The 23,629-nt window shown below is 39.8% G+C and overlaps 1 protein-coding gene across 5 annotated transcripts; it reads right to left on the bottom strand.

Moving 5' to 3' along the window:
• Positions 1 to 420: 420 nt before the first annotated feature.
• Positions 421 to 19,560, bottom strand: GatC (glutamyl-tRNA(Gln) amidotransferase subunit C, mitochondrial). Of its 5 annotated transcripts, none has more exons than XM_076192332.1 (5): positions 19,406 to 19,560; positions 14,294 to 14,427; positions 8,059 to 8,224; positions 7,374 to 7,442; positions 421 to 1,749 (listed from the first exon to the last, which is right to left on the bottom strand). In XM_076192332.1, exons 2-5 carry the CDS (start codon positions 14,406 to 14,408, stop codon positions 1,584 to 1,586), a joined length of 516 nt encoding a protein of 171 aa, XP_076048447.1. In that variant the 5' UTR covers positions 14,409 to 14,427; positions 19,406 to 19,560; the 3' UTR covers positions 421 to 1,583. The 5 variants fall into 5 exon arrangements, with proteins under 5 accessions (XP_076048447.1, XP_076048449.1, XP_076048448.1 ...); XM_076192334.1 differs by lacking the exon at positions 19,406 to 19,560 and adding an exon at positions 19,363 to 19,383; XM_076192333.1 differs by lacking the exon at positions 19,406 to 19,560 and adding an exon at positions 19,239 to 19,368.
• Positions 19,561 to 23,629: the final 4,069 nt, after the last annotated feature.

Below are 23,629 nucleotides of genomic sequence, written 5' to 3'. Positions count from 1 at the left end.
AAGTCATAAATTTCCTTTCTAAGGAACACAAATCTATAATAAGGTATATGGAAAATCCATTTAAGAAAATAATTAATGCACAACTAGCCATCACTTTTAATTATATATATATATATAATATATATATATATATATAATATATATATATATACATACGTATAACATATACATATATATGTATATATATATATATATATATATATATATATATATATATATATATATATATATATATATAATATATATATATATTGTAATTGTACTAAAAAATATTCAAATTTTTTTTCTTATCAGTGATAATCATGTTTTCCACAGCAAAGCCACAGACTTTTTGAAAATCTTGTGACAATTCAGTTTTACTTGCATTTTTTCTCCTGAGACTAGGTGAGGTTCTAATCTTAGGCCAAAAAGACAAAATGACAATTTTCAATTATCAATATATATTATCAACTTTATTAAAAGAATGTACATTTCTCTCCATACAGGATTCCTACACTGGGGTACTGACTGCATAATTATAAACCATTGATATCTTTGTGACTAAGTGGCACCCCTTGGGACTACTCATGCAGCATTCCTTTATATCCAGAAGTAAACACCAACTCAGAAAGGAATCCTGAACTACCTATTTATCTATCTATACGACAAAGGCTTCTTCCTCCTCATAAGAGATGTAGCCAAGTCAAAGGTATACAACCACTCCTACCCATTCCATTCCCACACCACCTTGTGGATGAAGGGTCATCCCTGTCTCCTGCCCACTACTCAGACTAGAAACAATGCAGCAAGACACGACACATCCACAGCAACTTTTTATTCTCTTCAAGTTTTCCTCTTTGTTTCCTTTACCTGAATCCTGAGCCACTTTTTAAATTTCAATATCCCTAGTTTTTCCTGCCCTTCCTAAATCATTCATCTACCATACCTAAGACTCTCCTCCTTTCTTCTTTTATCATGCTAATGTAGCAGAGGGATGAGAATGCCACTACTATGCTCCCATGTATTTCATTATTTTTCATAAAAGACAACCAAACAGAATTAATCAAGATCAATAAGGAGTTCCTTTTCTGTATTTTGATCTCAAGATCATTCATAGTAAGCTTTGAATAGGCTATCCTCCTTACAAGGGAGAAAAACCCAGTAATACCTATAGTACAGAAAGAAAGCCCTCAATTCCCCATACAAGAACAGGTGTAAAGTGAAAGCATATTTTTGCCTCGATTCTGTGAGAGAAAATTATGAGATGTGAAGGTCCCTAATCCCCTCCCACTTAGTTGCCTTTACAAACACACATGGGAACATGGTTGCAGCATTCTGTCCACCATCACAGTGTGGAAAATTATGGGGTCGAATCCATGGAGTACTATAAGAAAGATTTAAGGGGGACAGCTTACAAGCAAGATAGTAAAGTTAAAAGTGATTCTGCATTCCTCATAAGTAAACATTAGTTTCCTATCACAAAAGAATGCTGCATGACTCTGTACATATCACAAATCCCCTAAAGTGCCGACTTAATGAAACTTCTGCAGTTAATACCCAATATGAGGTATACATTTTTAAACATAAACAACATACATTTAATGCTATGTTTTGTCATTTTCTAATCTTTGATAATATCCTTCATCAGGCACAAAATTTATATTACCTGGTGGAACAACAAAATAATCTTCCAATGTTTCAGAAGCACAGGCCAATAATTCATCCTGCTGATTCTCTATATTCACAACATCATCTGCCATATGAAGACACCTGAAAAAAATATTCCTGTACCAACCAGAGAAATTCTGTGAAAGCATGATTATAACCTGTTACCCAGTTTGGGAGCCCTGAGTGATTTAAGTAGCATTCTCACTTTATATACAAAGCAGCCAAGCTTAAATTTCTGAGGTGAATACAAAAACAGGTGCTGGCATTAAGTATTTGCCTTATACAGCTAACACACACACACATACAAATCATAAATCATTGTCTTTCATTGCTATATCTACACTAATAATGAATTATTTTGAAAGCTTCATACCCAAAAATGTAACTCCATTAGAAAAACTAATCAATGTAGCACAAAAAATAAATCTGAAAAAGAAGATAAGTCTCAAGTTGGATTCTGCCATGGAGGTAAGTGAAATTCTTACAGAGTTGGATGAATACACATGGGAGAGGGTGGTGGATGGAAGGGTGGTAGATAGGGCTTTAATGGACTACCGTATCTTTCGGACCATAAGGCGCAGGCAAAATCCTTAAAATCGGCCAAAATTGGGTGGTGCGCCTTATCGTGAGGTGCGCCTTATGTGTGGCTTCATTGCAAAAAGATGCCTCGGACAGTGACGTACTATTTTGACACGTTTCGTAGCTAGCCTGCCGACTGTGACAGTGCATAGGCCTAGCAAAAGTTACAACCAAGATGCATGTATCTTGACAAGAAAATTGCGAAAACTTCAACAGTTTTCGAGTCCATGCCACCGCATTCATTCACACTATCATGGCTATGACATGACAGCGTCCACAACACAGACAGCCATTTTATATTGGTCTAGTCTCGTTCCACTCATATTGTGGTCATTTGGGTATTTTATTAGTTTCGACCATGGGCGCAATATAGCAATAGAAAATTTATTATTAATTTTGTAAATTAAAATGTATCAACATAATATGCAATTTTGTGGGCGGAAATGAAAATAAGAAAATACCTTGCTACAAGCAAATATGCTAATGAATGAAGTTGGTAGCATAGGAACTTTGTATACCCTGCAAGCTGAGAGTGGTTGAAAAGCCCGTCAACGTCTCTCACGATGACGACAACGAGGACAAGCCGGATGACATTTAATTTGCAGGTAACGATTTATTAAACACAGGTTAGGTTAGGTTAAGTTAGACGAATTTATCACTCTTTCATTTCTTCGACGTCGGCATCTATCATAACAAACATGGCATACCATTTGTCCGACAAAACTTCTGTTTTAGCAACTTTTTTGTTTTTTATTTGCCTCACAAAATTGCATATTATGTTGATACATTATAATTTACAAAATTAATAATTAATTTTCTATTGCTATATTGCACCCATGGTTGAAACAAAAAATTTACCTTCATTTGTAATCTTGTGTTTTTAAGTGAATAGAGAATTCCGGGAATAAAACTGCTAATGTTGGTTTTATTCCCCACAATTCCCATAACGTGTTTATGTTTTTTTTTAAGGGTATTGGCAGGGCAGACCGTCCATGGAGGTGGTCTGATTTCACTGACCAAGATAAAAAAAACATATCATTTATTTTTGTAATTTTGCTAAATCCCAACCGATTTTTTTCATTCAACAACGAAAATGTTCAGTTCTGAATGCACTCACATATGCATGATTATCCGATGACGAGACCAGGTGCGCCTTATGGTCAGGTGGTCTTATGTAAGGACGGGGAATAGCAAATTACGGGTGCGCCTTATGGTACGAAGCGCCTTATGGTCCGAAAAATACGGTATATAGTGGTAACCAGGAGAAAAGTAGGAAGGCTTCTAGATATACATGTTCTAAGGGGAGAGAGTGGGGGGAATATCAGATAATTTTTTAGTGGAAGGCAACTTGACGGAGGATAGATGGAGAAAGAGGAAAAGGACAGAAGGTAGGGAGGTGCTTAGAGTAAACTGCTTAAATGAGAAAGAAAAGAAGAAGGAGTACAAGAAGCTGAGAGAAGAGTGGGAGGGAGTGAAGGATAGAGTAGAACTAGGAGTGGAGGAGAAATGGGGATCTTACAAGAAGGGAGTCACAGGGTGTGCAAAGATGGTGTGCGGAAAAAGGAGGATGGGAGGAAATAGGAAGGGTAGTGAGTGGTGGGATGATGAAGCAAAGAAGGTTTAAGAGAAGAAACAAGTATCCACAGATTGGTTACCAAATAGGATGAGAGGATCACATGAGAGTTTCAATGAAAAGAGAAGTAAACCATAAGATAAAGGAGATAAAGAGGAGAGCAGATATGAAATGAGGTAAGAGTATGACAAAATATTGAAAGTAATAAAAAGATGTTTTGGAGGAAAATTAAAAGAGGAAGAGGGGGCAAATCAGGTAAAGAAGAAAAGTTAAAGGTGCAGATGGAAAGATGATAATGGACAAGACAGCAGTAGGAGGAAGATGAGTATAGTATTTCAGGGAGTTACTAAATGTGAAGGAGGATAGGAAGGGAAAAATAGTGGCAGTGGGAACTGCTACGAAAATGAGTGATGAATGGGGAATATGGAGGAGAAATAAGGAAAGATGAGGTGAAGGCAGTTATTAAAATGATGAGAGCAGGTAAGGCACCTGGGTTGGATGGGTGTCATGTGAAGCGTCTAAAAAAAGGGAGGTACAGTGATCATGAACTGGCTGATGAGGCTATTTAATGTTTGTCTAAAAGAGGGTAGAGTACTGAAGGACTGGAGGAGTGCCTGTATAGTTCTGCTTTACAGGGAAAAAGTAGACAAGTGTGAGTGTAGTAGTTTCAGAGGGATCAGTTTGTTGAGTGTAGTTGGGAAGGCTTATGGGAACATTTTGTTTGAGAGGATTAGGAGAGGAACAGAAGGAATAATTGGTGAGGAACGGTGTGGGTTTAGGACAGGTAGGGGTTGCATGGGTCAGATTTCTGTGGTATGGCAGATATGTGAGAAAGCTTTAGGAAAAGGTAAGGATGTTTTTGGTCCTTTATGGATTTGGAAAAGGATTATGACAGGGTAGACATGAGGGCACTGAGGGAGGTATTGCAAATATATGGGATAGGAGGAAAGCTGTTAAAAGCAGTCAAGAATTTTTATGAGAGTAGTAGAGCCTGTGTGAGAGGTAGAAATGGAGAGAGGGAGTGGTTTGAGGTAAAGGTAGGACTTCACTAGGGATGTGTTGTCACCTTGGCTGTTCAACTTATACATGGATGGGGTGGTGCAAGAGGTAAAAACAAGGGTAATGGGCCAGGGATTGGAGATAGTTAAAGAAAATGGAGAAAGGTGGGAGATAAGCCAGTTGTTGTTTTGCTGATGACACTGCACTCATAGTAGGATCTGAGGAGGGATTAAGGAAGTTAGTGACAAAGTTTGGGAAAGTGTGTGGAAGAAGGAAGTTGAAGATAAAAGTGGGTAAAAGATGATGAGATGTACAAGGGGAGAGGAAATGAATATTAAGGGAGAAAGACTGGAGGATGCAGATAGCTTTAGATAAAAGGAATGGAGGTGGAGGAAGAATGTAGATTGTGAGAAGCAAGTAAATGCAATGGTGGGTTAAAAAGCGTAATGAGAAATAGACATTAGGGAATTGATGCTGAGAGGAGATTGTATGAAAGTGATTGTACTGACAGGACTGTATGGGGCGAAAATATGGAATATAACAAAGGAAGATTTTAAATGTGTATGAGATGAAATGCCTGAGAAATATGGTAGGAGTGAGACAGATAGAGATAGAGTGAGAAACAAGGGGACTAGGAGAATGGAAGAGATAGAATTGATGAAAGAGTATAGGGATGGTTTGGACACATGGAAAGAAAGAAGAAAGATTAGTACACAAGTTGTGGAAGGCAGAGGTGGAAGGAGTGAACATGAGTGGGCAACTGAAGATGAGATGGATGGATGGGGTAAAAGGAGCATTGGGAAAGAAGGAAATATCTGTTGAGGAAGGAAGGGAAAAGACAGAAGATAGGGGTGAATGGAGAATGACTGTGTATGGATGATGATGTGATGCATGGAGGAGAGTGGGTGGGGGATGGGGGTGTGAGGGAGTATGTGTGAATGATATTTTGTTACAGCCCAAAGGAATTTCTCTGTGTCTTCTCTTTTTCTGCATGAGGAGACAGAGGGAGGGGTGGGGTGTCACTGATTAAATGAAGTGGTATTGCTGTGGATGTGCTGTATCTTGCTACATTGATTTTGACCCAGGGCAGTGGGCAAGATTCAGGGATGACTCGTCATCCAGGAGCCAGGATAAGAGGGAAGGAGGGGGGTGAATGGGAGTGGAATATGTAGGAACGGAATGGGTGGGGGTGGATTTATGCATTTGTGTTTGGGCTATCTCCCTTGTAAGGGGGAAATAGCCATTGGTATATGTATGTATGTATCTCATTTCCCATTCTTGGTTCCATAAAAAATAGTATCTAAATCTTTTTGCAATATTCTACCATCCTCATCTTTCACTCTTCTCATGATTTTTGTATTATCTGCAAAAATGTTGGCATAGCTTGTTGTTCCTTCTGTCATGTCATCAACACAGACAAGATACATTATTGATTCAAACACTGAACCCTGTGGTACTCTGCTTATTACTGCTCTCCAGCTTGACATCTTGTCCTTTACTACTGTCCTCATGTATCTTTCCTTCAAAAAGTCTTTAATCCATTCCAATAGTTTGCCTCTTTGTCCTCTAACATGTTCCAATTTCCACATAAGGTGAGCAAGATCTTACGCCCAACCAATAGACCAAGTGTCAAAGGTTGATGGGTTTTGAAAATGGCAGTTCTGCTGTCCATCTTATAGGACCAACACATTTATTTACTCATCCCTCATCCCATGGGCTTTGGTATATTGCATAAATATATACCGAAACAGAATTACTTAGAATCACTGTGGTATGTGCATATGTACATACTCCAAGGGCTTTTTTCCCCTTACGAGGGAGATAGCCGAAGTCAAAAGGCATAATTCTACTCCCAACCATTTCATCTCCACACATTCCACTCCCCTCCCTCCCTCCTTCTTTCCTTGGTTCCTCCTGAATGATGGGTCATCCCTGCATCTCACCCACTGCCTTGGGTCAGAAGCAATGGAGCAAGACACAGCACATCCACAGCAAGGCCACTTCATTTAATCAGTGACCCCCATTCTCCGTCTCCTCATGGAGAAAAAGAGAAGACAAGGAGAAATCCCTTCGGGCTACACCAAAATATCATTCACACATAACCACTCTCTAGTACTCCCCCCACTCCCTTCCATGCATCACAGAATCATCCACGTATAACCATTCTCCACTCACCCCTATCTTATGTCTTCTCCCTTCCTTCCTCAACAGACATCCCCCTCTTTCTCAATGCCCTCTTTACTTCATCCATCTTTTGGTCGCCCACTCGTACTCACTCCATCCACCTTTGTCTTCTACATTTCTTTTACTAATCTTTCTTCACTCATTCTTCTCATGTATCCAAACAATCCGAATACTCTTGCATCAACCCTATCCCCAACTCCTTTTCCCAACCCGCTCTCCTCGTCACCTCCTCATTTCTCATTCCCACCATACTTCTCAAGACATTTACTCCCAAACACTGTAATACATAAAACTACAAAACAGGTTGAATATTACAGCTTACAGTAATTATCTGCCTTTCACAAAACAACAAAGGACATCATATAACCTTTTCAATCCCACAAAGTCTTACCTATCCTCAAGCACTGTGATCATTGGCTCCACTCCCTCTGTATCCACCACACACAAGTGGTCTGCTATCCTGAAAAGATGATTTTTTAACATTTAATAACTAGACTGAAAAAGTGGGGAGATGAGAAAACCCTTTTGTTACTAGGTAGAGATTATCCCACAGATGAATAAGGTTGTGGTTAACCAGAAAAAATCATCAAAAGTTGTAGGTATATACAAAAGATAACCTTTATATAGCCAAGAATTCTTCTCTTCACTGAACAGTACTGTCTGACATTAGCTACACACTAGTCACACAGCATTTTTTTATGACTGGAGAATAATTTTCATTCAAATATGAAAGCCTATTACATTTAACATCTATTCTCTCTTTTTTTCTATATACCAAAGAGAGGTAGCCAAGTCTCCCGTTTCTAGTACCCTTAAATCTATACCACCTCTGGAACTCCACCTCTTCAGCATGATACTGTCCAAAAGAACGGAAGTGCTGGTGATATGTGAATAAATACATATCAAAAGTTGTACAACACAAGTGTGGTCATTCTACTGAAATTCATTTGGTTGCCTCAATCCTCAGGGAAACTACACAGCACAATTCTAGTTTTTCTATGATTCATAAACACACTAGAATACTAGACTAAGGTAACGAGTTGATTGCAGCTGGCACACACTTTATTTCCACTTACCTAATTGCTTCTTCCAGTCGTTCAGTTCCTTCCTTATTAGCAAAATCAACAAGGGAAAGTTTTTCAAGCAACTGCACTTGAGCTTTTGTGATTTTCGTGCGTGGTGGCAGCTGTGATTCGTCAATATGCTTGTAAACTGCCACTTGTGGTACCTTGGACTTCCTGGCTGTTCATAAAGACATAACATCACTTATTCAATTCTCAACATAAAAATATTTATCAATCATCATCAGATTATAGAAAAAAAAAATCCTTTTCTTTTTTCTTTAACCAGCTATCTATCTATATAACAAGGGTTACTTCCCCTATTAAGAGAAGTAGCCAAGTCTGGTGGCAGGCTATCCAGTTGTTGTTTGCAGTTGATATTGGGATTGTGTCAGGGTCAGAGGAAGGTATGCAATAGAAGAAAGTTGAAGATAAATGTGGTTAAATGTAAGGTGATGAGATGTACATGTGGAGAGGATGGCAGCAAGTTGGAAGTGGATCTGGAGGAGGCTGGAGGAAGTGGATAGTTTTAAGTATTTGGGGTTACATATGGCAGGGAATGGAGAAGTGGGGGTGGAGGTAAACTGTAGATTGAGAGAAGCAAGTAAATGTCTTTGGGGAATGAAAAGTGTCATGAGAAATAGGCATTTGCGAATGGACGTGTAGAGAATATAATATGATGGGGTGATTGTGCCAACAACACTATATGGGGCAAAGACTTGATAATTAATAGACAGAAAGGAGAAGTTTAAATGAGTTTAAAATGAAGTATCTGAGAAGTATGATAGGGCACTGTTTCTGACAGGGGCAGTGGGTAAAAGACAGGGATGACCCTTCATTCACAAGGAGCTAAGATAAGAGGGAAACAAGAGTGGTGGATGAGAGTGGAATGGGTGGAAGTGGGTGTATGACTTGACTTGGCTACCTCCCTTATATGGTGGAAGAAGCTTTTGCTATACAGATAGATGACCATGTCAAGATATGCAACCACTCCAACCCATGCCACTCCCATCCACCACCCTTGTTACCCTTTCATCTTAGCTCCATCCTCGTTTCCTGCCCTCTGTCCATATCAGAAGCAATGCAGGACGACAAAGTACATTCTTTGCAGGGCCGCTTCACTTACACAGTGACCCTCCCTTTGTCCCTTCATGTGAGAAATAGAGAAGACGGGAAGAAATCTTTTCAGGCTTCAACAAAATAGCCATACACAACCATTCTCCACTTACCCCTATCCTCTGCCCTCTCCCTCCCTTGTGCAAGGCCCCTTTCCTCCCATCCATCTCATCACTGGTTGCCCCCTCAAGTTCACCCCATCCTCTTCTCTTTCCATGTCTTTTTTTATTACCGGTATCTTTCTTCATTCACTCTATCCATGTGCCCAAACAAATCCAATAATCTTTCATCAGCCCTATCTGCTAATTCCCTGTCCACTCCCACTCTCCTTCTCATTTCTCTCTTGTAACCTCGATCATACTTTTCAAACATTTCTTCTCAAACACATTTAAACTTTTCCTTTCTGTGTCTCTTAAATTCCGAGTCTTTGCCCCATACAATATCATATGCACAATCATCCTTTCATATAACCTTCTCTTTGCATCCATTCCCAGATGCCTAATTCTCATGACACTTTTTAATCCCCCAAGATATTTATTTCTCTCTCTCAATCTACAGTTCACCTTCACCCCCACTCACCCATTTCCTGTCACATGTCACCCCAAATATTTAAAGCTATCGACTTCTTCCAGTCTCTCTCCTTTAAGACTTACTTCCAACTCACTGCCATCCTCTCTCCACTTACATCTCATAACCTTACTTTTACCCACATTTACCTTCAACCTTTTCCTATCACATACCTTCCCAAATTCTGTCACTAACTGCTTTAATCCCTCCTTTGACCCTGTCACAAGCGCAATGTCATCTGGAAACAACAACTGACTCATCTCCCACTTCTTTCCACTATCTCTAACCATCTCCAATCCCCCACCCCTCCTCCTCACTTTTATCTCCCATACCACCCCAACCATGTAATTACTGAACCTTCATGGTAACATGACAGTCCAGATGCAGCCCCACCTCAAACTGCTCAGTCTCACCATTTGCAATCCTGGAAATCCTTTAACTAAATATGTTATTTGCAAAGTGAGGTGACTAAGCATGATAGAGGAACATCTCTCTTTTATTCCCATCTCACCCATCTCTTTCATGCCTTCCTGCAGAAACCATGCAAAAAAATGAACATAATTTCTTTCCTAGGAAGACTGCCAGTTCATTCATGGTTCAACCCACACACAGAACAGTTTGTTCATTATTCTCCAACTCCTGCCACCCCTGCACATTTTCACTTGTTCAAAATCCTGACCATATGCTCTTATGGTAAGGGGAAAATAGAGTATTACAGGAATTTGTTGTATGTAGAAGAAGATAGAGAGGCTTTGATTTTGGCAATGGGAGATGCGAGGAAAATGACTGTGATGGAAAAAATAACAGGAAAAGAGGAGATATAAAGAGCACTGAAAGAAAGAACACTGCTTACATGGTTTGGACATATAGAAAGAATGAGTAAAGAAAAACTAGTCAAAAGGTTGTGAGAAACAGAAGTGAATGGAGGAAACTTAAGGGCAAGACCAAGAATGAGGTGGATGAACCAGATGAAGGGAGTATTGGATGCACAAAATGAAAATTTGTCAAGCAGGGTAGAGAGAGAGTGCAAAAGATAGGAGTGAATGGAGAGTGATTGTAAATGGATGAGAAAATGACATGCCCCAAAAGGATTTCTTGTCTGCTCTCTTTTACATTTCAAGTTATTTTCTCTTTGATCCATTCTGTCCAACAACTCTCTTACTCCTATTTTCTCTCTCACTACCAGATTTCTCACTCTACCCATCCTCAATGTCTGTTGAGGAAGGATGGGAGAGGACAGAAGACTGGGGTGAATGGAGAATGGTTGTATATGGATGATGATGTGATGCATGAGATGGAATGGGTGGGGGGATGGGGGGTGAGGTAGTATGTGTGAGCAAAATCTGACGCAGCCCGAAGGGATTTCTCCCCGTCTTCTCCTTTTATGCATGGGGGGACGGAGAGGGGGGGTCGCTGATTTAATGAAGCAGCCTTGCTGTGGATGTGCTGTGACTTGCGACACTGCCTCTGACCCAGGGCAGTGGACAAGGTGCAGGGATGACCCGTCATCCAGGAGATGCTAAGATAAGAGGAAGGGTGGAGGGGAGTGGAGTGTATTTAGGGATGGAATGGGTGGGAATGATTTTATGCCTTTTTCTTTTTAGCTACCTCCCTTGAAAGGGGGAAAAAGCCTTGGTATATGTATGTATGTACCCATCCTCATGAACTACTCAAACACATTTTAAGATATTCCTTTCTGCCTCCCTTAGATTTAAAGTCACTGTTACATACAATACCATGGGTACAACCATCTTTTCATATTCATCCCTAGATAGCTATTTCTCATAACATCTTTCATCCCCTATTCCTTTTAAACTACAGTTCACCTCTATGCATCCATTCACAAAAAGTGTAGTGATGCTAAAGATACATACATACATATACACTGGGGGTAGCCAAAAAGAAAAAGGCATATAAAACACTCCCACCCATTCCATTTCCTATATATTCCACTCCCCTCCACCCTCCTCCCTCCCTCTTATCTTGGCACCTCCTGGATGATGCTAAAGATAGAAGAGACAAACCCTGGAAAAGATGGAAGACAAAAAAGAAATGACCAAATGGCAAGCATACATCAAACTGAGAAACAAATATGTACTTATACGCAGGGAGGAAAAAATAAACTACAAAAAAGATACAATAGATAAATGCAAGGACCAACCTAAACTTTTTTACAGATATATAAATGATAAACTAAATGACAAACACGAAATAGTGAAACAGCGCGAAGGAAATAATACATAGATGATGTAGAAATGGCTGAAGTTATGATCAGGCATTTTAGGTCTGTATTTACAATTGAAAGCTCACAAATTTGGGATGAAGGACAAGGAAGATCCCCCGAAATGAAAGAAATAACAGTGACACAGAAAGAAATAAGGGACCAAATAAAAAACCTTGATGTAAGAAAGTCACAAAGGCCTGATGGAATTGCAAACTAGATATTGAAAGAATGTACAGATGATCTAATGGATATAATACACAAGATATTTGACTTCTCAATCAAAGAAGGAAAAGTACCACAAGATTGGAAAAATGCAAATATTGTACCAATATACAAAGGAGGAGACAAAGAAAATCCAACAAACTATAGACCGGTATCCCTTACAAGCACAGTAGCAAAAATATGTGAAAAAGTTATTAGGAATAAATGGATTAAACACTTGGAAGAGAACAAAATACCAAATCCTAAAATTTTTTATTTTAGAAGTGGAAGAGCATGTACCACTAACTTAATATGCTTTTACTCAAGATTAATAGAAATAATACAAGAAACGGATGGGCAGATTGTACTTTCTTGGAATTACAAAAGGCTTCTGACAAAATACCACAAAAAAAAGTTACAAAAAATAATTGAAATAATAGGTGGAATACAAGGAAAGTTATTGGAATGGATGAAAAATTTCTTGACTGGAAGAAAAATAAGGGTTACTTAGAGACAAAAACTCAAATTGGGATGATATGATACTTGGAGTCCCTCAAGGCTCTGCATTGGTTCCAATAATGTTTGCTGTTTATATGATATGGATGAAGGTGTGGAATGTTATATGAACTTCTTTGCAGATGATGAGAAACTACTCAAGAGAGTAAGTATAGAGGAAGACTACAAATCTTTTCAAGAAGACTAGACAAAATCTGGAAATGAAGTCAGAAGTGCGAAATGAACTTCAACATAAGGAAATGTAGCATAATGGAATTTAGAAAAAGCAAAAATTGAATATCATGTCAATATAAAATTGGTACAAAGGACGTAAAAAAAGTAAACTCGGAAAGGAACCTAGGAGTAACTATCTCAAATGACATGACACTAGACAAAAACGTCAATAAACTAGTCGGAGAAACTTCCAATTTATTAAAATCAATAAAAGTAGCCTTTGATTACATGGATGAAGAAATGGTTAAGAAAATATTAGTTACACTGATAAGACCAAAATTGGAATATGCTGCAATACTTTGGTCAACTAGTTCCAAAAAAAATATATAAACTATAAAGAATTAAAAGAGCAATGACAAAGATGGCGCTAACACTCTCCTATGTGACATACGAACAAAGATTGGATAAACTAAATCTACTAACCCTGGAACAAAGAAGAGAAAGATTTGCTAACCATCTACAGAATTATAAAAGGTATGGAAATTCTTGATAGAGATGACTTACTAAAGTAGGACAGAAGAAACTTACGAAGGACAGTTACAGAAGAGATCTGAAAAAGAACAGCTTCCCACACAGAGTGATAGATATCTGGAACAAACTGAATGAGAGAACAGTGAGTACTAAAACTATACATGACTTTAAGAACAAACTGGATGCGGAAAAATACATAAGCAGGTCACTACGAGCATAGCTCTCTTCCCATAAAATACAACTAGGTAAATACAAGCAACTTCAAATACTATAAACTCTCCATTTCCTCCAACATTTCATTCTTCAAATTTATATTCCACCTGCCAACATCAGCATTTTTAGCTTTCTCCTCTCAAACATCCTTTCAAAACACTGCCATCAGCTATTTCAGTCAATCCTCAGTTTCCGCCACAATTAGTGTCACCTGTAAACAACAACTGTCTCATTTCCCACATCCCTCCATACACACTCCTTACCTCCAAACCACTGCCTGCCTAGCATTCTTGCATTTGCCTCCCTTACCACCCTCATATATCTATATATATATGTATATATATATATATATATATATATATATATATATATATAATATATATATATATATATATATATATATGTTGAACAACCATGGCAACATTGAACAGCCTTGACATAGCCACTTTCACCTAAAACCATCCCCTCTCAATTTCCAACCCTAACACAAGCTCTACTACTCATAAAAACATTTTCTGACCACTATCAACAGACTTCCCTTATCCCGTATATGCTTACATATTTACATATACTAAAAAAAAACAAAAAAACTAAGCATGTGTGTGTGATAGTTGTGACTTTTTTCTTATATAACTAAATACAAAAGATAATTCAAACACCTTAAATCCTCATGTTTATTAATCAGACAATAGTTTGACTAGAGGCTGACAACGTATAACTCCTGTATACCTTTAACTGATGAATTTCCAAGATATTGATGAGTCAATGCAGAACAGGAACGAGTTGATCTTCTTAGTAAACATCCCTTTTCAATTATAGTAGACAGAAGCACAGATCTAGACATGATCACCTAATGGTTGATCCTGCAAGAAATGCAAGAAATTATTGATTTCAGGGCTAACACAGTTCTGCTTGTCAAATTATTTAGTTCCCAATAATTTCAATGTGCTTCAAACTACAAATATGTAACTAATAACACATGACCCAATAATAATAATAAAAAAAAAAAACATCTCAGCATCTTGGGAATTGACCCCCTACCACATTGGAAGGGTCAAATGTATTGTTGAACATCTCAACTGCAAGACCTAACAGCCAAAGCTGGCTTATCCTGACTGCTTCACCAAACAGCCCCACTTCCTAGCCTTGCTGATAAAACATATGAATAGATAATAAACTAAACTGCCAACATTAAAATACAGAAGAGAAGCAATATCATATCATTATTCAGAACTATGATTTACTTGAATAATGATCATTTATCTACATATTTCAACAATTATACCCATTACATTCAAAGTACTACTACTCTGACAATTTTAGGTCTATTTGCATGATTCTCTTTTATTTGAAAGCTGACACATTGTTCCACATTTTGAATAATGTTTTTTTTATGATGTGTTGATTACTGGAATTTCTAGAGGGATTTATTATAATTAAAAAATTCTGTGGGGGTTAAATATATCAGTAGAGCAACAAATAACCATTGAACCTACACAAGTTTATTATGATTATACTTGTAACCATGCCCAATAATTCCTTAAAAGAAAAGAAAAAAAGAATAAATTAAAATCACAAATCCAACTAGTTGGGGACTGGTACCGGCTTGAATGTTGATTATTTTTGCACATTAAAATTAATTTCTTATTTTGTAAGTACAGTATCTATTGACAGACCAATGAAACTTGGTCAGAATGACTCCAATGATGAGCATGACTTTCAGTAAAAAAAAAAAAAATTAGATTTTTGGCTCAATTAGAAATAAAAAGTGTCTGAAGCAGACCAACGTCTTTAAACGTGTTGACAAATATTTGCTAGTTTTGTGATTTTTGTTTATGTATGTTGCTGTCAATCTCAGTGTTTAGTACTTGTATATGATCTGTTATCTTATATGGGATAGGTGTGCAGGTATTGAGTTTAAGTGAGTTGCATTGTTTGATGAGTCTTTGGATTTCTGGTGTGTAGTTTGTGACAGAGTTTGAGAAGGTGTGCAAAAGAAGGAAGTTGAAGAAAAATGTGGGCAAAAGCAAGGTGATGAGATGTATAAGGGGAGAATGTGGCAGCAAATTGGAAGCGAGTATTAAGGGAGAGAGACTGGAGGAAGTGGATAGTTTTAGATACTTGGGTGCGAATGTGGCCGGAAAGGGAGGAGCTACTAGAAGTGGAGATAACATGTAGATTGAGAGAAGCAAGTAAATGCCTTGGGGGATTAAAATTTTTAATAAGAAATAGACATTTGGGAATGGATGCTAAGAGGAGACTGTATGAAGGGGGATTGTGCCAACAGCACTGTATGAGACAGAAACATGGAACATAACAGAGGAAGAGAGGAGTTTGAATGTGTTTGAGATAAGGTGCCTGAGAAGTATGATAGGGTTTACTAGGCTGGATGGAGTGAAAAACAATGAGGTGAGGAGATAGGGTTGATGAAAGAGTATTGGGATGGTTTGGACACATGGAAAGAATGAGTGAAGAAAGATTAGTGAAAGGCAAAGGTGGAAAAAGTGAATATGAGGGGGTAACCAGGGATGAGATGGATGGATGGGGTGAAAGGGGCATTGGGAAAGAGGGCAAGGTCTGTTGAGGAAGAGAGAAGACAGAAGATAGGGGTGACTGGAGAATGGTTGTGTATGGATAATGCTGTGATACATGGAAGGGAATGGCATGGGGATGGGGTGAGGGAGTATGCGTGCATGTTATTTTGATGCACCCCAAAGGGATTTCTCCCCATCTTCTCATTTTCTGCATGAGGGGACGGAGAGGAGGGTCACCATTTAAATGAAGTGGCCTTGCTGTACTGCCTTGCTACACTACTTCTGACCCAGGCCAGTGGGCAAGATGCAGGGATGACCCATCATCCAGGAGGAGCCAAGATAAGAGGGAGGGAGGGTGGTGAATGGGAGTGGGTGGAAATGGATTTTATGCCTTTGTTTTTTTGGCTACCACCCTTGTAAGGGGGAAAAAGCCATTGGTATATGTATTTAGATATAATCTAAAAGTACATACATACATATACCAAAGGTTTTTTCCCCCTTACAAGGGAGGTAGCCAAAAAACAAAGGCATAAAAACCATTCCCACCCATTCCATCCCTAATACACTCCACTCCCCTCCACCCTCTACCCTCCCTCTCATCTTGGCACCTCCTGGATGACGGGTCATCCCTGCATCTTGTCCACTGCCCTGGGTCAGAAGCAGTGTCACAAGAGCACAAGGTAAAGGAGGCAAAGAGGAGAGCAGATGTGAAATGGGGTAAGAGTATGAAAGAAAATTTTGAGAGTAATAAAAAGATGTTTTGGAAAGAAATGAGATGAAGAGGAGGCAAATCAAGTAGAGAAGAAAAGGTAAAAGCTGCAGATGGAGAGATGATAATGGAAGAAAGGCGGTGAGGAGAAGATGAGCAGAGTATTTTAGGGAGTTACTAAATGTGAAGGAGGATAGGGAGGGAAAGATAGTTGCAGTGGAAAGTGTTAAGAAAATGACTGATAATCTAAAAGTTGATTAGGAAAATTTGGGTTTGAAAACTGTGATGTGCTTACCCTTCCAGGTAAGGGTCTACCGGGGAATGGTGAATTACTCAATTTAATTTTTTTTCTAAGTATTAGGGACAACTAATGGTGGTGATAGTAATCAATTTTGCAACATTTAGCACTGTGAAAGTAGGGTAACAATTCCAATCACATCATATAACTAATTTAAAAAATTATAAATGGCACGTTTTCCTCTTCACTGCCATCATTGTGTTCTGCGATCTCATTGACAGCATATCCACAGTGGCGTATCCTCATTGAAGGCAGTAGTACTTTGAGTACCATTGGATTAGGTAAGGTCTGGTTAGGTAAGGTTAGTTCCGATTAGGTTCAAATGGTTAAATTTGGTCTGATTAGGTTAGGATGGTTAAGTTAGGTCTGTTTAGGTGAGATCAGTGGGTCCCAACCTTGGATTCATGATCCTAAGCAAGATGGCTGTTTTTCTCAAGGTTACCAATCATTCAAAACACAAAATATGTAACTTTTTTATTCTGTATTGTAACTACACAGGAAAGACTAATGGGGGGTTGCTGTTATAGCCAGAGATAAAAGGACTGAGGTTGCAGAAAAAATAAAATCACAATCCTCATTTTCTGAATTTTGATTTTATGAACTAACTCAGAGTCAGTCCCAGCGATTTTTTTTTTTTTTTTTTTGGGGGGGAAATTAAAGTTTTGGGTGAGGAAAAAGTTATAACAAACTATGGGAAATTCATAATTTCATCCAAACAACGATTTTCATATGTGGCTTATGTAGGTAGGTCAAACACCACCAGAGGCGCCACCGTCGATGACGAGCACAATAGCGCGTCATTTTATGCGCACGCCGTTCAAACGGCCAAATTTATATACCGCGGGAAATTTAATTAATAAAAATGTTGCGTGAGTGTATTTACTACGATCGTAATAAATTTCAAACATTCACATCATCAGTTACATGTCGGTCAATAAAAACATTAGATAAACATGGCGGCCTGCATTCAGCAGTAGATCAAAAATTGGTATATGTTTCAACGTAAAAAATGAGCTAACAAATTTATTGTGCGGGCAACTGACCATAATTAACCAAAACTACTAGTATCGTGGATTATTCTAATACCAAAATAAAGTCAGTATGTTACGGTAGAGCTGAGAAATTGGTAGTTAAAATTAGTTTTTTTTTCTATCGGGTCGGATTATCGGATAACAACATCAACATCCATCCCGCCATCTTATCTATCACTGGTGATATGGACCAAACTTCACTCTATTAAGTTTCTTACTATTATGTTATTAGTGTAATAGACTTATAGTTGAATTATTTTAAATATTTCCTTTAAAATGTGTGATTTTCATGTAATTTGATCGAAGAGAAGTTACGTTTTCATCCTCCGTAATATTACGGACCACAGCTACGATTCGTCCAGCCCGCTATCTATGATCACTGGTGGTATGGTTCAAACTACACTATTAAGTTTGTTACTATTGGGTTATTAGCGTAATACCTTGCATATAATTGGATTATTCAAATTATTTTCTTTAAAATGTGTGATTTTCATGTAATTTGACGGTATTCGTAGCTGTGGTGGGTAATTTTGCAGAGGATAAAAACGTAATTATATGATCAAATTACATGGAAATCACACATCTTATAGAAAATAGGTCAAATAATGCAACCATATGCTAATTTTTTATATAAAATTGTGCCTCTCGGTAAAAACCGTCATTGTTTACGTTTGATCGGCGATCAGTCAGACCGCACGTTTCGGCCCGATTTCCTCGGACAAAATAGGCCCGATTTAATTCCATTCAAAATGCAATATCTCGAGAACTAGGACAGCTAGATGGATAAATCAAATTGCATTATACTCATAGCGACTTTTTCCATCCCATGAGAACTACTTCAGCTCAAATATCAGGAATTCCATTTTCATATTGACCTAGCTAGCTTATGTGTTTCAGGTGAGATATGTTGTGTATTGATTGATGGTGTACATTGACCCAAACTATTTCTGAGCCGAGTTGACTCTGCGCCGTTCAAATTCACTACACCATTCATTCACCATACACATTCATTTCTTCGTAACACGATCCTCCAGATTGTTAGGGTAGTTCAATTGTTTTACAACACCAGGGGTGCACAGCCCAACAAAATATTTCCAATTACTTATTCTGATCACTACGAACGATAGTTCCCTCAAAGGAAAACACGGAGGCAATGTCTAGCGTCAGAACAATAGTTTTCAATAGAAAAAGCAACTAGGGGAATTCTTGCATGTGAATAACATCACCTGTTTTAGCATTGCTATCACAAATCAGTTATCATCAGCTTACCCTTAGGTGACAACGGGGTTGTATTCCAGATGACACTTTATTTGAGACTAGCTATGATACTTAGAGAATAGAAGACAGGTCCCACTAACTGTTGTTTTCCCTGTACATGTAACATGACTACAGTTAGGTAAATATACGGACATAATTTTCACTTCTTTTGTATTTGTATTTCAAATATCCATTTTGGTAAAATTTTAGTTGTGCACACCTACGCAACATAGCAATAGAAAATTATTAATTTTGTAAATTATAATAGATCAATGTAATATGTGATTTTCTTGGCGGAAATCAATAACAGAAAAGTTGCTAAAACATATTTATCGAACGAAGTCGCGGCGGCTGAATGATACGCAATGTTTGTTTTGATAGATGCCGAGGTCGAAGAAATGAAAGGATGATAAATTAGTCTATTCTAACCTAACCTAACCTAGCTAACCTACGTAACCTAATCTATATTTAGTAATTCGGTACCTCAAATTCTAAAGATCATCCTGGTCGTCGTCGTCGTCACGGATCTTGACGGCCTGATTATTATTGTCCATCAAATCAGCCATCCTGAGTCCACTGCTGAACAAAGGCCTCCTTCATAGCATTCCATGATTCACACGACCGCGCCATCCTCTGCCACGTCACTCCTGTAAACTTCTTAATCTCGTCTCTCCACCTTCTGCCTGGTCTCCCTCTTCCACGCTTCCCATCTCGCGGCGTCCACTCAGTAACACACTTGCTCCATCGCTCATCAGTCGTTTGCACTAACTTACCTTCCCAATTCCACTTGCTCTCTTTTACTGCTTCCACAGTATCTCTCACTCTAGTCTGCTCTCTCACCCAACTTGCTCTCTTCCGGTCTCTCAGCGTTATTCCCATCATTGATCTCTCCATTCTCCTCTGTGCTGTCCTTAGTTTTGTTTCCATTACCTTCGTTAGTTTCCAAGTCTCACACCCGTAGATTATTGCTGGCAGAATGCATTGATTGTAAACTTTACGTTTCAAACATAAAGGCAGGAGCCTCTCAGGATCTTATTATACTTACCACTTTCCAACCAATTGTAATGCGTCTTTTTTATTTCATTATCATGATCTTTCGTCACTTTCACCATCTGGCCTAAATAATTATATTCTTCAACTTTCTCAAGACTCTCATCATCAATTACAATCTCTTTACTTTGAACTTTCGTGTTGAACATTACCTTGGTTTTACTTTTATTCATTTTTAAACCTACTTTGACACTTTCCTTCTTTAGATTACTCAACATATCTTGCAAGTCTTCTGCTCTTTCTGAAATAAGAATAATGTCATCCGGAAATCTTAGGTGGTTCAAATATTCACCTTTCTTTTCCCAACTCAATCTTCTGAAAATATCTTCCAAGCAAGCTGTAAATGGTTTGCAGGCGATAAACCAACTAATCGAGAAAACGACAGAATACAATATACCTCTGTGTTTAGCTTTTGTAGATTACGAGGTCTTTGACTCGGTAAAACAAATAGCAATACTAAACTCGCTACACAAGTAGGGTACAAACGAACAGATCGTAAGGGTTTTAGAAAAGATTTATGCGAAAGGTACCGCTATAATTCGACTACATAAAGTTACAGAAAAGATCAAGATCGAGAAAGGAGTACGGCAAGGCAATACAATTTCACCGAAACTATTTACAGCTTGCTTGGAAGATTATTATTGTACCTTGGGCAATTAACAGATGACGGCAGAACCCCGTGTTCTCATAAAGTCCAAGGAAACCCTATTGTCTTTGTAACAGCGCTTATTAACGTCGCCTGGAGTTGGAGAACACCCGGCCCACAACGTGAAAGCTATCGTCCGGACCGTATCCTCTCGGCTTCGTTAGTAAATTTGCCGGTAGCAATTTTTTTTTTTTTCCGCCAAGAAAATCGCATATCACGTTCATATTATAATTTACAAAATTAATACCTAATTTCCTAATGCTATATTGCGTAGGTGTGCACAACTAAAATAATACCGATAACACATAGCTCAGTACCAATACCACAAGAGTAGTGTAAAGTGGGGTTGGCTACGATGGGCACCGATGCAGGAAAGTTACCGGCCCACAAGTGACTTCGCTAACTGTCTAATGACAAGGTCCGGCTTAGCTGCTACTATGGACTATGGACTACGCGGGATTGGTAGCTGTAGGAAGGGGAAGAGACGTATGTATGAAAATTAAAAGATAGTTGTGCATGAAAGAGGAAGAGAGAAGGAGTTTGAATGTGTTTGAGATGAAATGTCTGAGAATTATGATAGGGGTTACTAGGCTGGATAGAGTGAGAAATGAGGAAGTGTTCGTAACACTTATCTGCCCGTGATGATTAGCTACTTACGCCCCCATGCCACATGCTCCGACATTGCGATGGCGGATACTGGGGCGCAAGTTTCGGTGCCGGGCCGCTCACTGCTGAGGAACCTCGGTATATCCCAACATCAGCTTCAAGCTGCCCCATGTCTATCAGCCACGTTGCTTTGGGGCAATATGCGCATCCTGGGATGGATCACATGTCGGTTCTCTGTGGGGCCTGCCTCGACCACGGAGCGCATCTACATAGATGCAGAGATGTAATGGCTGTAGCTCTCACCCCAAACACGCAAGGCCCTACATCTGATTCATCCCAACTTCCCACGCCCCCTGGCGCCCACCGGTGTATGTGCTGTGGTACCATCAGACACCCCACAAGCCCCGTCGTAACCGGAATCGCCACCATACGAGCTCGTGGAAGAGAACTTTGATCGCCTAGAGATGGTTCTTGGAGCACTTTGGGCGCACCGTGTTTGGTATGGGGCGCACGCCACTTCCAAAAATGAGTGGCTCAACACACCTCATCCATCTACGGCCCGATGCCCGCTCCCATGCGGTCCACGTCCCAGCCACGGTCCCATTGCACTTCTTTGATGAGGTTCGACGACAATTGGGCGACGATGCCGACAAGGGAATCATCGAGGCTGTGCCCACCGGCGAACCCACCGAGTGGTACTCCAGTATGGTGGTGATGCCAAAAAAGGACGGAAAGCCCCGTCGTACGGTCGACTTGCAGTGCCTCAACCGCGCGAGCCTGAGGGAGACACACCACACCAGGCTGCCCTTAGACCTCATCACCAGTGTGCCTGAGCACTCGTTCATGACCGTGGCAGATAAATACTCAGGCTACCACCAGGTCACTCTTGACGAAGAGAGCCGCAAACTCACAACATTTATTAGCTCCTGGGGGCGCTACCGGTAATTACCGCACCCCCATGGGCCTGCTCGTCGCAGGACGCTTTCACTAAACGCTTCGACGACGCCATCTATGACGTGTTCAAGAAACTCAAGTGTGTGGACGACACTCTACTGAGTAGAGTCTACTCCATGATAGCAGCGTCAGCGACGCCTTTTGGCACACATACGACTTCTTACATAGGTACATGGAGAATATTATCATTCTACGGCCCGAAAAGTTCCGCTTCTGCAGGAGCATCACCTCTGCCGGCTACTTCCTGGGCTGACAATGTTACCAGCCAAGCCTGGGCTGGGAATGTTACCAGCCAAGCCACTATCTCATCGAAAGTATAACCGACTTTACGATCCCCCCCCCCCTCCTCCGACTGACTGGCGGTCATGGGTTGGGCTTGTCAATCAGGTCGCGCCCTTCCAGGCGGTTGGTCCTGTTATGGATCCCTTCAGGAAACTGCTGAAGAATCCGGATGGCAAGACAGTATTGTGGGACACGCATTTGGAAGCACCCTTCGCTTCCGATAAAGACACTATTGGGTGACTGGCGGCCAAGGGATTGCGCTTCTACGATACTTCCCGCCCCACGGCAGCCCTCACTGACTTTGGCCGCCAGGGCATCGGTTTCGTTATTTTGCAGCAGTACTGCGAGTGCGTCTCGGAAAGGTCGCCGCTATACTTCCCTGGAGGATAGAAGCTTGTGCTCTGCGACAGCCGACATCTTACAGCTGCCGAGAAAAACTACACCACCCTTGAAGGGAGGGGGGCACTCGACATCGCCTGGTGCCTGAAGAAGGCACGCCTCTTCCTCCTGGGCTGCAAGAATCTCACTTTCGTCACAGACCACAAGGCCCTTACTAGAATTTTCGGTTGTAAGGATCTCAAGGAGCGCCAGACTGTTATGTCGTCTCCGACTTCCTGCAGACGCCTCATTGAACATCACTCGCCCATAAAGCGCCGGTTCAATGTTTATCCTACATCCTTCCTCCCTTTCCGTCTTTT

The sequence above is a fragment of the Oratosquilla oratoria genome, chromosome 11 (genome assembly GCF_046742065.1).
Source record: "Oratosquilla oratoria isolate Oo_2021 chromosome 11, ASM4674206v1, whole genome shotgun sequence".
In the NCBI taxonomy this organism is placed as follows: Eukaryota; Metazoa; Arthropoda; class Malacostraca; order Stomatopoda; family Squillidae; genus Oratosquilla; species Oratosquilla oratoria.
Note: the sequence above shows the minus strand (reverse complement) of the source record. Positions and strands in the feature narration are given on the sequence as shown.